The 14,167-nt window shown below is 34.2% G+C and overlaps 1 protein-coding gene across 1 annotated transcript in view; it reads right to left on the reverse strand.

The window, feature by feature from the left end:
• EXOC2 (exocyst complex component 2) overlaps positions 1-14,167 on the reverse strand; it is a 125,489-nt gene that overhangs the window by 71,247 nt on the left and 40,075 nt on the right. Inside the window, exons 7-11 of the mRNA XM_015618996.2 lie at positions 8,486-8,566; positions 4,565-4,710; positions 4,386-4,467; positions 3,783-3,885; positions 877-995 (exon numbers count right to left, since the gene is read on the reverse strand). Of these exons, the coding sequence (XP_015474482.1) occupies positions 877-995; positions 3,783-3,885; positions 4,386-4,467; positions 4,565-4,710; positions 8,486-8,566 (531 nt within the window). The remainder of the gene's footprint in view (positions 1-876; positions 996-3,782; positions 3,886-4,385; positions 4,468-4,564; positions 4,711-8,485; positions 8,567-14,167) is intronic.

Below are 14,167 nucleotides of genomic sequence, written 5' to 3' on the forward strand. Positions count from 1 at the left end.
AGCCAAGGGATGTCAGATTCCAATATGCCTATTCATTTCAGAACTGGCAGCAAACTCTAAGACTTCTTGAGAAACAAGGCACTGCTTCTATTTCCTAATTTGAAAATCCAGTTTTTAGATTTTACTACTAGACATGTCAGGCCAACAGCCTTCCACCTGCTGGAAGGCTTTTTATGCACAGGCTAATGTGATAGACAATGGCAATTTCCAGCTAAGTTGCTGCAACACCTGCAAGCAATACCTGCACTTTTCTTGCTGAGCATTTTCTTGATAATGTTGAGGAGCCACATTGTCAAAGACAGAATGTAACCATGTTTTCATACTGGTCTTAATAACTTTGCCTAAACATCCCCTTTGCCCAGCTCACAGGTCTGTGCAGATTCAGTGTAATCTGAATTTTGAAACTGCACACAAAGAAAGAAGAGGACTTCATAATATCATTCACTGCATGTCAAGGAATTAAGCATTATTCCACTGTGCTCCAATGTCCCATGTATCCATATACTAACAGATTATCTTGTGAAAAAGAAATTTAGCCAGCAGATTCAGAGAACAATCCAAACTTGGTATGACCTCAAAGAAATGTTTCAAGAGGACAGAAAACCATGGATAAATTATTGAAATTTAATGGTTTTCCCATGTAAAGAGCTTAAAAGTTATAAATTAAGCAAAAAGAAAACTCCAACTGCTGTTCTGTTTCCATAACAGAATAAAGAAAAAAAAAGTCAGTATGCAACTTTGCAAAAAGCTATCTAAATTTATGGGGAAAAATTAAATATCCTCTGTAAACTAGAATTAAATAAAAGGCAATGCCAAATTCCTAAATGTCAAATATACATATATACATATAAAAGTAAAATAAAAATGTATTCTTGCCTTTTTGTTCTTTAACATAGCTCTCCTTACAGTTGTGCATGAGCTGCAGAATCCATTGATGTTGAGCACCAATGCATTGCCAAGCTGGGTCCCCAGGTGCATGAAGATCAGAAAGATATCTGTAAAATCCAGTCCAAATATCACAGTTCTGACTTGACACACTAAAGGCCTCATTAAAACAGACCAAGCATGTACCAAGAAAAAAATTTTTCTTTTTTTACGTAATATTAAAAATTGAAGAACCAGTATTAAGATACACTCACATCCACTGCAAACAGAAGTTTTGCATTCTCCCTTCTTAATTAGTGAGGTAAAATTCCACCAAAAGAACTTTATAGAAACAAAACCCTTCAATATCATATTAATATGTATTTCCAGTTGTGTCTCTAGTAAAATATGCAGGAAACCAAACTCTTTATCTGCAAGGTTGCAGTTTAGCTCTTCAGATTTGAATGGAACCAGTGATGGCATCTCAAGCACATAAAATATAGTATTTTTCTTCCCACTGTATATGATTGTATCATCATGTAATCTTAACAAGTAATTACAGAAGGAATTAGTTTCTGTCAGCTCATTAATTTTAGCACATGCATGCACAAACATATGTAAATCAAGCTCCTGGGCTGTCTTTGTGTTTGTTTGTTTTGGTCTGGTGTTTCTTTGTCCATGCACAGTCTGAAAAAAAAGAGAGGAGGAGAGATAACAAAAAGAATCGTGGCTTCTAATTTACAGAAGCAAAACATTGTCTGTGTTTAGGGAGAGAGGAATATTAGAAACCAGCTGTTGTGATTTTTGAAGAGAACAAAAAAGGAATGTAGTCTCATGTCTAGCATTCAAGACTGAATCTGACAACAGTACTTTCAAAAGAGTGTTTTCAAGAAGTGGTAGCTGCTCTACTGTTTAAGGCACTCTTATACTCTGCATTAATGAAACTCGGGACAGATTAAAAAAAGTCAAGATCCTTAAGGTGAACTATACTGATATATTATCTTAAGCAGTGCAGGGAATGTTCACTCCCTCACAAAAGCTGTTTTTCTACAATAATACCTAATGTTAATTAGGACTGTGTTGAATTCTGTCTTCTTTGTCGAATGTCTGCAGCACTTGAACAAAAAATAAACTGTCAAAGTAGGATTGGTTGGATTGATGAGAAAACTACACAACTAACCACTTTGACAGGGTGACATTTATAAATTATGAGTTCAAGTACTTTTCAGTGTTATGGGGGACTTTAGTCTGTTCTTAGGCACTAAACTAAAAAAAAATAATTTACCGCTGCTCTTTGAAATACATACATCTACTTGGCTGTTAAGTGCTATGTTAAACTATTTCTGAACAGTATAAAATAATTAAGTCTAAATACCCTAATACAATGAGAAGAGAATATGAATAGAAGCCTAATTGTAAATACTAAATATATAAATAACAGATAATACAATTATTATTAGATTAATATAACTATCTAAATAAGGAGAAAACTACAGTATTTTAGGTCTTGGTCAACCTTCAACTTCAGAGACATACAAAAAGATTGGATTAAGGTAAAAAAAACCCTCATAAAACCAGAATGGTTTATGCAAACTATTTCATAATTTGGATTTTGTTAGTTTCATTTTTCCTGAAGTCCCCTGAAGAAAATTTACTTCTGATCTTGCCTTCAGAAAATTTACACTAATGTACCCATGTATACTTAGAGTAGTGAAACTAATTTAACAATTTTGTAGGCTGGGATTCTGTTGATTCATTAGAACTAAATTATTCCACATTCATCTACTCCCTGCTCCTCTTTATTATACTTCTACATGTGGAATATATTTGGTTACATTAACACAGTCTGCTTTAACATAGGCTGGGATATTTTTAAAGATTCAATAGTTCAAGGTAAGGGGCTAGGAAACAAAACACCTTAAAAACAACCAACCAAAACAACCAACCCCAAAAACTCAAGCAATAAACAATAAAACACAGCCAACCAAAAAAAACCCCACAGAAAAACTCCAAACAAATCCACAAAAAAAAAACCCCAGAATCAAGCACACATATAACTATGAGTTTTTCAAAGAATCTTTAGAAAAGGTCCTAAGACTTAGGTTAAGCAGCTGCTCTTTGAAGCTTTCAAGCGTCACAGAGGAAAGGAGTGCTGCCATCACAGACATAAAAGGCTGAACTATTAATCTTAAAAAACAATTCCAATTAATAGGCAATATTTATGTAGCATCCAGAAGAATGAGAAGCACTCTACATAAATACACACAGGTCACTGCAGTCACAAACTCACACGACACAAAGGGACCTAAGACACCAACACTGCACTTGGGCTTGCGCGACCGGGCCTGGTGCACACACAGAACACTCAAGACCTCGTGCAGGTGTCTGAATTTTACAAATGCCTCCCACACATCACATCTGGTCTGCTTCTTTTAGGATAGCTGGTAAAAACACTAAGATTGTCAAGACACACTAGGAAGCCTGGTAGCCTCCTTGTCATCTGCCTCAGGATTACTCCATTTCAACATCAAGTCAAACTGAAGTGCAAGACAAGTTAATAAGGAACCTATTATGAGGTATGCAAGCTAAAAGTGGTCATTTCAAACACAGCTTGCAGTATGTCGGGTTTAGAGAAAGCAACAAAATCTCAACATGCCTTAAAGATTGAAAAAATTAAATTCGAATCTCAATTATGTTTCATTAAGTTGCTCTCATTCAAGAACTGTTTTTCAGTCCTTCAATAAACAATCCAGTACAATTCCATTGCCATTATTTATATAATCACGAAGTCTCAAAATACTCACAGCTTTAAAATCGGTATTTAAACCATAGTAAAACTAGTCACTACCCTATTTAGGAAAAATTTAAATACACATTTAACACCATATGTCTGATGAAGGCACTAGGCAAATGATTACCTTATATAACGTTTCTGATCATGCAATGTTGACGGGGTTTCAAGCAGCTTATCCAACAGAAGTTCTCGTAAAGCTTCAATTCTAGTTTCAACTTCAGCATAATCTAGGAATAGGGAACAGGAATAAATCTAATGTGTCCTTAAACAGTGTCATGAACTGAAAATTATGTTATTTTCCTAGGGTATCACTTGTGGAGTTAATGTGGAAATCACTATAAATCATTTTATAACAAGCCACATATGAAAATATTGCACATGACAGTTTTACAAAACCAGAGAATTAGACTTTCAAGTTTTTCCAACAATAGTGAGAAAGACACTCAAAGTCACATTACAATTGCTGCAATCTTTTTTTATGTCTAGTAATACCAAGCCTAAATAAATAAATAAAATTGGCTGTGATTTCACATTTTGTAGCATATGTTTCACTCAGAAAACTTGCCAGAAATATTGCCTAGAGTAATTGGCTCCTATAAATCCGTAATTTGTATGGATGAAAATCTGTATCAAAACCACAAAAAGCTCTTTGGTCTCCTATGTGTTTTTTAGCCTTTAAGTTAAAAAAAAACCCCAAAACCATTAAAAAATAGAACCCATATCTTACATTTTTTGAACACTTGAACCTCTGTCTTTCCGAAGAGGGACTTGGCTTTTTCGTAGTCATTAATAACCACATCATAATCGCCCTTCAAAACAAAACCAAGCATTTACATTTGTCAAGAAAAAGAATAATGTCAAAAGGCTACTTTCAGCAAATAGAAAATTATTTTTAAAGTATTATACCTTCTGGATATTTCTTTCAATATTTAAAGGAAGATTGAAAAGAAATTTAAAGCGCTGAAGAACATTAAGTGCATTTCTCGTTGAATCAGCTTTGTCCTTGCGACCCAGCACTTCTTGAAATAAGGTATCTGCTGTGTTACTGGCTCCTATTTCAAAAGGGTGACAGTAAGAAAAAGTAGAGTTAGTAATCAGTTGAAATCACAAACAGATTCTCTTCATTTTCATGAGTTATTCAAGGTTTTTTTTTTAGATCAAATGAGTAATTACTGCTGATTTTCATACTTTTTTGTTCAATTGTGTTCACATTTTACAACTGCTGAAATTCTATTTCTAAGTGAACCACTTAGCATTTTAATGTGGTAAGACCCCTGTGTGATTAATAACAATCACTCTTTCCTATTTCAAATGCTTAGCTTTGCTGCAGATATTTTATAGTTTGCTTTGGCTCCAGATGTACATTTGACAACCAAATTATGCATCTCAGGATATAGAAAAAATCACAAAAAGCTTTATTTTTAAAGAAAGTATAATTTCATTTTGTTAATTAATGTCAGAGCTTCAAAAGTTATCACTGGGTCTTACAAACAATTTTTTAATGTTTTCAAGTCTTAAAAATTATTAACAATATTTGAGCCACTTAAAAGTACCAGTAGTTAAGACAAAGACAACGTCATGACTAAAAAAGCCTGACTAGCTGGTCACTGTAACAGAATGAATACAAATTGTTTTCACAATGCATTAAAAATCATACTGGCCTCATCACACACAAGATGAAGCCTTGGTCAACAATCTCATGAATTTTAGTCTCTATACTATCTAAAAATACTCTTCAACAAATACATTAAATATCGCCTTAAAACCTTTTCTATCCAAACTAAAAAGCATCCTATTTTCTAACAAAGATTGTTTCCTCACATAGAATATAAAATTTCATTTACAGTAGAGAAGACTAACACTGCATATGAATATTTGCATTTTTAAACTTATGACTTACTTTTAATTTAAAAAAAAAAAAGTGGAACTGCTTTAGCCTTTTTCATCATTGCGTGTAGAAGTTTCTACATTATCTGGTCTAGTGACTATACTTTAAGCAAAGATGAAAAAAATTACATCAGTCTCGCTGGGTGGCTTGCATGCCATTTTCTCTAGTCAACACTGTGGGTGGCCTGCTCATGTTAAAAGTAGTCTTTGTAAAATAATTGTTATATCTAAATAATGTTTAAACTTTGTTGAAATTTTGAAGCCTTGATGTAAAAAAAGTTTTGTCAGGACATCTATTTCCACCACATACTATTCAGCATAGAATACTTCATTCCATTAAGGAGAAATGCACAATGAAAACAGTTAGCTGGACATTTAAATACAGATCACTGTTAAAGTATGATTTTCCTCAAGGTTATATGAAATGATTGTTTTGTAAATCCTTCTAGTAAGTAATATTTTGTTTGTTTGAATTCATGTTTCTTGTCCATTCTTTTAACAGTCCAGAAGCAACGTGCTGTACCTGGGAATTGAAGCTATATTCACAAAGTATTTTTTTTTTTATTCAATTCAAACAGTTTTTAAAAGGTAACTGACAACTGCAGGAAGACCACAGTGATTTCTATCTTCATCTCTTTATGAAATTCTCAATTCAGGTAAATTATTCTACTTTTTTTTTAATAGTACTTTTTGTGTTTTATAAGAAATTTAAATTATCAAATTACTAATTAATGTATTAAAGAAATTCAACACTTCATGCAAAACAGGTCTATCTTTTTAGAATGAAAATATTGCAACATTTCTTCCCTCCTCATCCCTCCAAATCCTTTCTACAATAACAATTTTTATCTCTTGATGACTGATGAACCATCCATGGATAAAGTTTCAGTTCTTATATCGACTATGTTTTCAAAATAGATGATTCATCTACAGTGAGTGAAACTGTCACTTCAAAATAAATCTTTAGTTATTCAACAGTTGTCTTAGAGCCTGACAAAACCACTACATAAAGGAATTTGATTTACCTCCTTTAATGTACAATTCTTCATTAAATTAATTAAAAGACATTTTATGTTTTTAATAATAAAAATTTAACAGCTTGTTTAGCAATTAAATTGAGCAAAAATTCCAGACATCTATAATTCCAGCTATAACACCAAACCGTCCTTTTACTATCCCATGCCATTTCAATTCAATAATTTGGAACCTTCTTAACATATATTCACATGTTGTGGAAAACATGCTCATTATTAAGGGTTTGTAACCAAGCTCACACAACAGCAGTTGTCTGTCAAAACATGCACCTACAGTCCATAAATGCACAATTCAACTGAAGAATTAAAGTAATTTTTGAAAGCAGTCCCTGCTACTCATGGATTATGGAAGCTTTACAATGGTCAGACAAGAAACAAAGCTTTGATCCTAAACTATTTTGCATAATATTATTTACTCTTTTTAAATCCTTGTATTCCTACTTCCCTGCCACCCACCCATCATGACTTGCAAAGTATCGTGAGGAAAAGCAGCCAATTCTTTTCATAGCAGAGCCAAACTTCAAACTACTCTGAAGTGTCTGGCACAAGTTCCTCTAAAGATCCAGCTTGAAAAAGACAGTTTGCATTGTCTACATAGAGTTCAGCCACCATTTATCAAATGAAACAGTAATTATATATTATAGGTAAATTTATCTTTGTGTATATAGGAAAATATCACTGGCCTAAAGTTTTGCTTTTTCATTTAAAATCTGTCACACAATTTAGTACAAAGGAAAGTGCTCTTCAAGGAATCTGTGTTTGGTGCATGACATGGCCTAAATACAGAACACTGAGGTTTGCTCTGGAAAATTTCAGACAATGCTTCTTTTTCTCCTACCTAGATGTACCAAATATTCAGCACACACAGACACATGCTACAGTCTTTATTATATAGAGGTGTAAGTTTTTATGTGGTATTTTTTGGTGATTTAAAAATCTTTCGGCAGTTTGCTTTTTTTCATTTCGGGCATCAAGATGAGGGAATAACATTATTCAAAATACACCTTTATTGTGAGCATCAAGGAATCCCTATTGAAAGGGGCTAGAGCAAAAGGTTCACAAAACCCCCTGCTTTCTTTGTGCTCCCCGCACAAACACACATACAGTCACTGCTTTCTTCATACAAGAGAAGAAAAACAGTGAACTTCCATGTCACTTTCTTGATTTCATAAAACACACTCAGACTTTCCAACACTGAGTCAGCTATCTGCATGTCATTGCTGCTTATTGATACAGCACTAAGGGAAACATCCTCTGTGAAAAAAATCACAATGAAACAAAGTAAAATTATCTTGGCAGAAGTCCCAGAATTAAAAAAAAAAAAAATAAAGAAAAGAGTAACTTTTTTTGATCTGGTGAAACACATACCGAACTGCAGCAAATTCAAGCCATCTCTCTCAATGCAACCTTAAAGCTTTTCAAGGTTTCTAAAAGGAATGCTCATGCCAAATAGTCTAAATGCCAGCACATTAAGTGAAAAAGATCCTGTCAATAGATCTTGTTACTGCAAACATCTTATAATCAGGATTTTTTCTGCCTTTAACGTCTTACAATATTAGTATTTAGCTAAGCTCATCCTTCTACAGTTCTGTCTGTCCATATAGTTCCTCTGTTTTCCTCATCCACTCAAACTTGCGATGCCACCAAAATTAATCTAAAGTAAGCACTTTAGAAGATATTTATTTTGATATTTATTTGCTTTGTTATCGCAAACACTGCCAGAAGTTGTGACAACTGCTACTCCTTATTTCAAAGGATGCATCATCACACCCTGGAACCATTATCACCAAACAGGGAAGAGATGAGAGACTGTTTTCTACTGTCTACAATATTCCTAGGAAAATATTAAAGCCTGTTAGAAAGTCCAAAGTCCATAAATAGCTGCTGCTGGAAGGACAAAACTTACTGTTCAGTACATTCTCCAGTTTTTGCGTCATGGATCCTTCTACTTTTTCCGTTCCATCCGCTTCCAGTTTCTGATGGATTGCTGGAATAAAGTGTCTAGTTAAAATGCAGAACACTTTAATAGGTGGGAACACATTACATCAAAGTGACACTTTTAAACATTTTTAAAATTAAAAATAAAGTGTTATTTTTCTTTTTAGACACAAAAAAATACAAACATGCTTCATGGCAGCAGAGTCTAGTAGAAGACAGGGATTAGAGTCAGACACTGCAAAATTTTAACCATTACTTTGACACAGACTTCCTGTATCTTCTTGAACAAGACAGTAATGCTTAAGGAAAAAAAAAACCCCACAATCATAAGGACAAAATAATCTATTAGTTATTATAATCTAAATTAGCCATTTTGTACTGGATTAATTAAAATTTGTATTTTGAAAAGTACCACTTAAACACATAATACTTCTGCCTTGTAAGTCATGGATGTCACAAAAAAAGAAATTACCAATAATTAAAGGGTAGAGAGTCACTAGGAAACTGGATGATGCTAAAATCAAGTGCTAAAACATTCCCCCATTACTTCTTTTTATCTATAAAAAGGCACTCCTAAAATACAAAATCAGAGTTTCTTGGAGCATTAACCATTATCTCAGTGCTTCTGTGTAATTTTCCTCAAAACAACAGGAAAACAGAGGGAAGGTTGCTTTATTTTTATTTTTTTAAGCGATGCTATATTTCTCCTGTCCTAAATGCCAAAATCCAGAACTCTTATTTCTATGTGGTATTACTTTTGGAGGTGGAAATACACAGTGTCAGCACTAATTGGTTCTTTTACTATAATTTAATTTCTTTTTCAGTGAGGGAGAGACTTAACAGGACAGCCTGATGACACTATCTTACTCTGAAAATATGAACAGTGAATGTAGTGTAGGTAGTCCTTTCTTCTACTTCCCCTCTCTCACACAGTCCTCCTTCCCTCTTCTATTGTTGAGCACAACCAGCACAAACCAGTATTTCTCTCTTTTAAGGTATTAGTCCTGTATTTTATATGCAGCACATATAAAATATTATTTTCCTTTCAAATTTTTCATCTGTTAATGTGCAAAATCTGCTCTATCAAATAGCCATGAGCTCCTATTGCTTTAGATATGTTTGAGGCTTAAAAAAACCCCTCCTACTGCTTTCTGCTTGTTCTCCGTAGAATGAAGTTAAGTTACCCTTGAAAACAGTGATTACCCAGTGCTTTGAAAAAAGCGAGGAATGGTAATATTTTAGTTCAAAACACAGATGCAGTTCTGAAAGCAGCCTCTCAATTGTTCCAGCTTATCTTGCTCCAGTTGGTATGGCAGACCAATGTGAGCTCCTCAACTGTTTTTTTTTAAGGTGAAACAACATTAGAAGCAGCACTCCAAGACTACACCTGATGAGCTGAGATACGTGGATATCAATCCGCTGGGTGAAAACTGAACTAGGTCTGAAATATTGCCATAAACTGCACATACCATGCATACAGAGATGCCATTGCCAACTGGTTTCCTCTCTGGTGCCACCCTACTTGCCCAGGCCATGCAGCTGCAAGCTAACAAGTGAACAAGGACAGGAACCCTGTGGTTCTAAACTCACTCCTACTCCAAGGAGTGGGCGAGGGTGGCTATTCTGAAACAGGATTGACCTCTATAGTATCCACGCTCTTTCAAGGGAGGAATTTTTACTGGGGGGAGGTAGAGGAGACAGGCAACTAACACCAGTGTGCAATTAAAAAAAAAAATTAAAAAAAGAAAAGAGAAGGAAAATTACATTATTCTCAAACATCCATATCTGACCCTTCAATCTCTTGATCCTATATAAAGAATTACAGGAAGTCTTGCTTTCATGAAAATACAAAAACAACTCTATTTTCATTCTCAAAATCATCAGAGGGTGGGAAGAAAAATTTCATTAAGACACCACATTTCTTAAGACAATTAAGCCTTAAATGAAATGAACTAAAACTAACAGATTATTGCATATTTTAAGGACAGAGATCTATCTTAAAAGACAGTGTGTTGTTAACTGTTAGACATATTTTGTGTACAACGTGGACAGCACTTACCAACAGACTACATAAGTCTACAATTTAATAACAAAAACATTAGTGGCTCTACTGACATTATTCCATTTCTATATATTATTTTCAGCTAGAGGCAGACAATTACCGTAGTGCAATTAACGTTTCATACTGAAAAAAAAGTTCAGCAGAACAGCAACCACAACATAAACAGTCATTCTAAAGCCAAATGCTGCAAGTACTATTGAAATCACATCAAACTGCAATGATTTTAATTTCTGCATTTTGAAATCATTCTATGAAACTTACTTTTGAAAGATACTTTAAAAATGGACATGGATAAAAAACTAAGTTACACACTGCCTAAGAGATTTTTAAAATTTAGAATTTTGGAGCCATTAATTACATACCATTAATGGCTGACAAATTTAATATCATGTAGCTTCTGAAGGGGGCACACCTAAGCATTTCCAAAAGTGACCTGCAATATCTACACCTCTATCAAAGCATACATACTGGCAACAAAAGGTAAAACATGATGGGGACTTCCTTCTTGTACGTAAGTTTTAAAAGAATACTATTTACTGTGTTAGAACCTTCAAAAAGTCTCAAAATGTAGCTCCTTATTATGAAGGCAGCTTATTTAGAAATTATGATGATATTAAAGTTAAAATATCATGATCTTTAATCGGTTGCTGAAAATTAAAATACATCTTCCCAAAGCACTTCTACCTTGTTCAGAAAAGAACATACAGTAGTGATATACTATTTCCTCCTCTACCTTTTAGAAGGCAGAAAATAAATTTTTTTACATTGGTAGCTTTTGTGCATAGCAACCTGGAAAATAGTATTCAAGAATCATAGCTTGAAAATTTTAATGTTGGAAACCCAGGAAGAATGATCCTATTAAATCAATTCATAATGCACTTTCAGACAGAGAAAAGTATGTCAGTGGGGCAAAACAAATAAAAATAAACCAAAGTGTTAAGTTTCAGAAACGTGGAAAGCATTGCAGAGCACAGATAAAGGCATATTAAGCATATGGAACTAGGAATGTAAACCAAAAGGCATTTTTGAACTATTGTCTGAAATAAGGTATATTAGGACATTCTGTAAAATCTAAACCTACTTAAATTACTCTGTGTTCACACAATGAATTTGTTATATTTCCTTTTACATGTTGAAGCTACTTTGTTTAGCTATTTTTACATATTATACTCAGATTTAGCAATAGGTACATTTGTTGTGTTCCAAGGTGAAATTACAAAAGAAAAAAGAAGTTTTTGCATTGAAAAGGCCCTCTAATAAAGCCTAAGCTTACTCCGTTTGCATCAAATGGTTTTGAAAAAGATAAGTGCATGCTCCTTCCATGCAGACCAGGTAAGAAGTCTTTTATTTAGAAGTTTATACAAGTGAAACTGTATGCAGTCAGGAAAAGTATCTGTAGACCTCATCTTTGGAAGGAATTTAGAAATACTAAAATTATTTTTTTTCTCTTAAAGCACTAAATCCTTTGAATAGTGGGATGATACTGTTTGGGACAGCCCCCGTTCTCCTGTACCCAAAGCGCTTCCTTTTGCTGGATGTAGCAATCGCACAGCTGCAGGGCAGCTGTAGTGAGATAATTTGGTGTAAAACTAACTCACTAAGGAAGAAATGCTGCTTTACTGATCAGTGTGCTTTTCTAACATTGCCTCAGTGGCAGCACTGCAGAAAGGAGCATATGGCCAAGGGAAGGTGGAAAGCCATCCTACTCTTCCCACACTATCCAGTACTTAAGATTACCCTCAACTCATCACTGGTTGCAATAAGAAGAGTAAGGAGAAAATTTCACATCTTTGAAGGCTTGAAGTAAAGGATGAATGAGATTTTTCTTGAACTGCCAGTTACCCTGGATTTACCTGACAGAAGCTATACAAGTTGGAAAAGCAGCCGGAAACCTAGCAGAATCTGTTCCTTATTTTTAGGAGCTTTACTGTAAGAAGCATACAATAAATAAAAGTGAGGAAAGGCTACATCTGGATGCTTCAACTAAGGCCAGATAATTAACTGTATTTTGTATCACCTTTGCCAGTAAGTGTTCACGTTTCCCAGCTAAGAATATTTAAAGGCTTGCAAACTTCACAGCTGCAGGCAGATACTGATTAATAATAGTGAAGAAACTAAGTTCAAAACTCACAGCCTCTAACTGTGACTAAATACACCAGAACATATGCAAAGTTCAATCTGGCAAATAATCCATAATTATTTACTTCTATAAAAAAGGCCTTGCATTGAAATAAACTGCAATTAATTTATTGCTATTTGTGTTGAAAATAATTTTATTTAATCTAAGAAAGGCTATGGGTTTTTTTCCCTAGATTGATGGCAACCATAAATCTATTAAATTAAACCATACTTGCCAGGATCATGCAGATTTTGATTTGCAAATTTCATACTTGATTTCCTCATTAGATATTTTCAAAACACATTTTGAGATAGGCATCAGGCATGGCATTCTCAAAAGTTCATCAGCCTAACTCTCAGCTCAAAGCAAGACAGATGAAAATTTTCTGCTGTCTCCTGACTAAAGGATGGTCAGAAATGCATTTTGCATATCTGAAAATCTTACTCATTCTCACAGAAATGTGGTTAAAGAAAAAAAGTACTTAAAAGAAATCGCATCCTTTTAGTCAGGTGCAGAAGACAGGAGGGGAAAAAGTACAAGAAGGGCAAGACTGACTCAGCAAAGTATTTCTGAAGAGCTGATGTGGTAACTAAATCGGACACCAAAGAACAGTACTGGAGGACTGAAGAACACATGTTAGAATACTGCCAGGATTCATGCCCAAAGCATGAATAAAAAATGCCTTTAGTTTCCTTTATTGGAAGATTAACAATGTTTGGTAATTTTAGCAGAATATAAGAAGATTATTGATGAGGACAGTATCCCTATATAAGGTAAAAATTGTTCTGAATGGATTCAACAGGACTGCAGAGCTGCATATAAGAGGAACACAATAAAGACAGCATGCCATGAACAGAGCTCTTAATACATTACTCTATGAAAATCTTTTTTAAAAAAAGTATTTTTTCCTATGGCCATTAGTTAATAGTGCTAAGTCTAGTTTGGTTTGGTCATTCCTGCAGTGCTCCCTGAGAATTCTAGCTATTTATGTACTGGCATACCCAACTTGGCTTTGTTTTGGGTAACATTATTAATCCTAGCAAAAAAGACAAAATAGTAACTAAATGCAATATTGTCTTAAGTTGCCTTTTTGTGTTTTGTTTCTTCAGCATTTACTTCTTCAAGCTTGTTTACCCAGCACAGTGGAAAAAAATCAAAGAAAATGGACAGACTTAACATGGTATTTTAAGGTGATTAAAGCACAGTGCTTGGAAAGGAGGCTTTATTGATATATAAACTCCAAAAATTTTAGTCTAAAAACATTGTGAGACCAGACAACTTGTTCTCAGATGGACTTATATTAAAGCAAGTCTGGTATCTCTGGGCAAGTATCTTGGAAATAGACAGGAAAATGTGGCTTATTATTCTGCCTATGGATGCACTAAAAATTCCAGGACTGGATCTAGGCCTTTGCCAGAACACTTCAGCGTTAAAGAGCACAGAACATGCTATTCTTTCTTTTCTGGCAC

The sequence above is a fragment of the Parus major genome, chromosome 2 (assembly GCF_001522545.3).
Source record: "Parus major isolate Abel chromosome 2, Parus_major1.1, whole genome shotgun sequence".
Lineage (NCBI taxonomy): Eukaryota > Metazoa > Chordata > Aves > Passeriformes > Paridae > Parus > Parus major.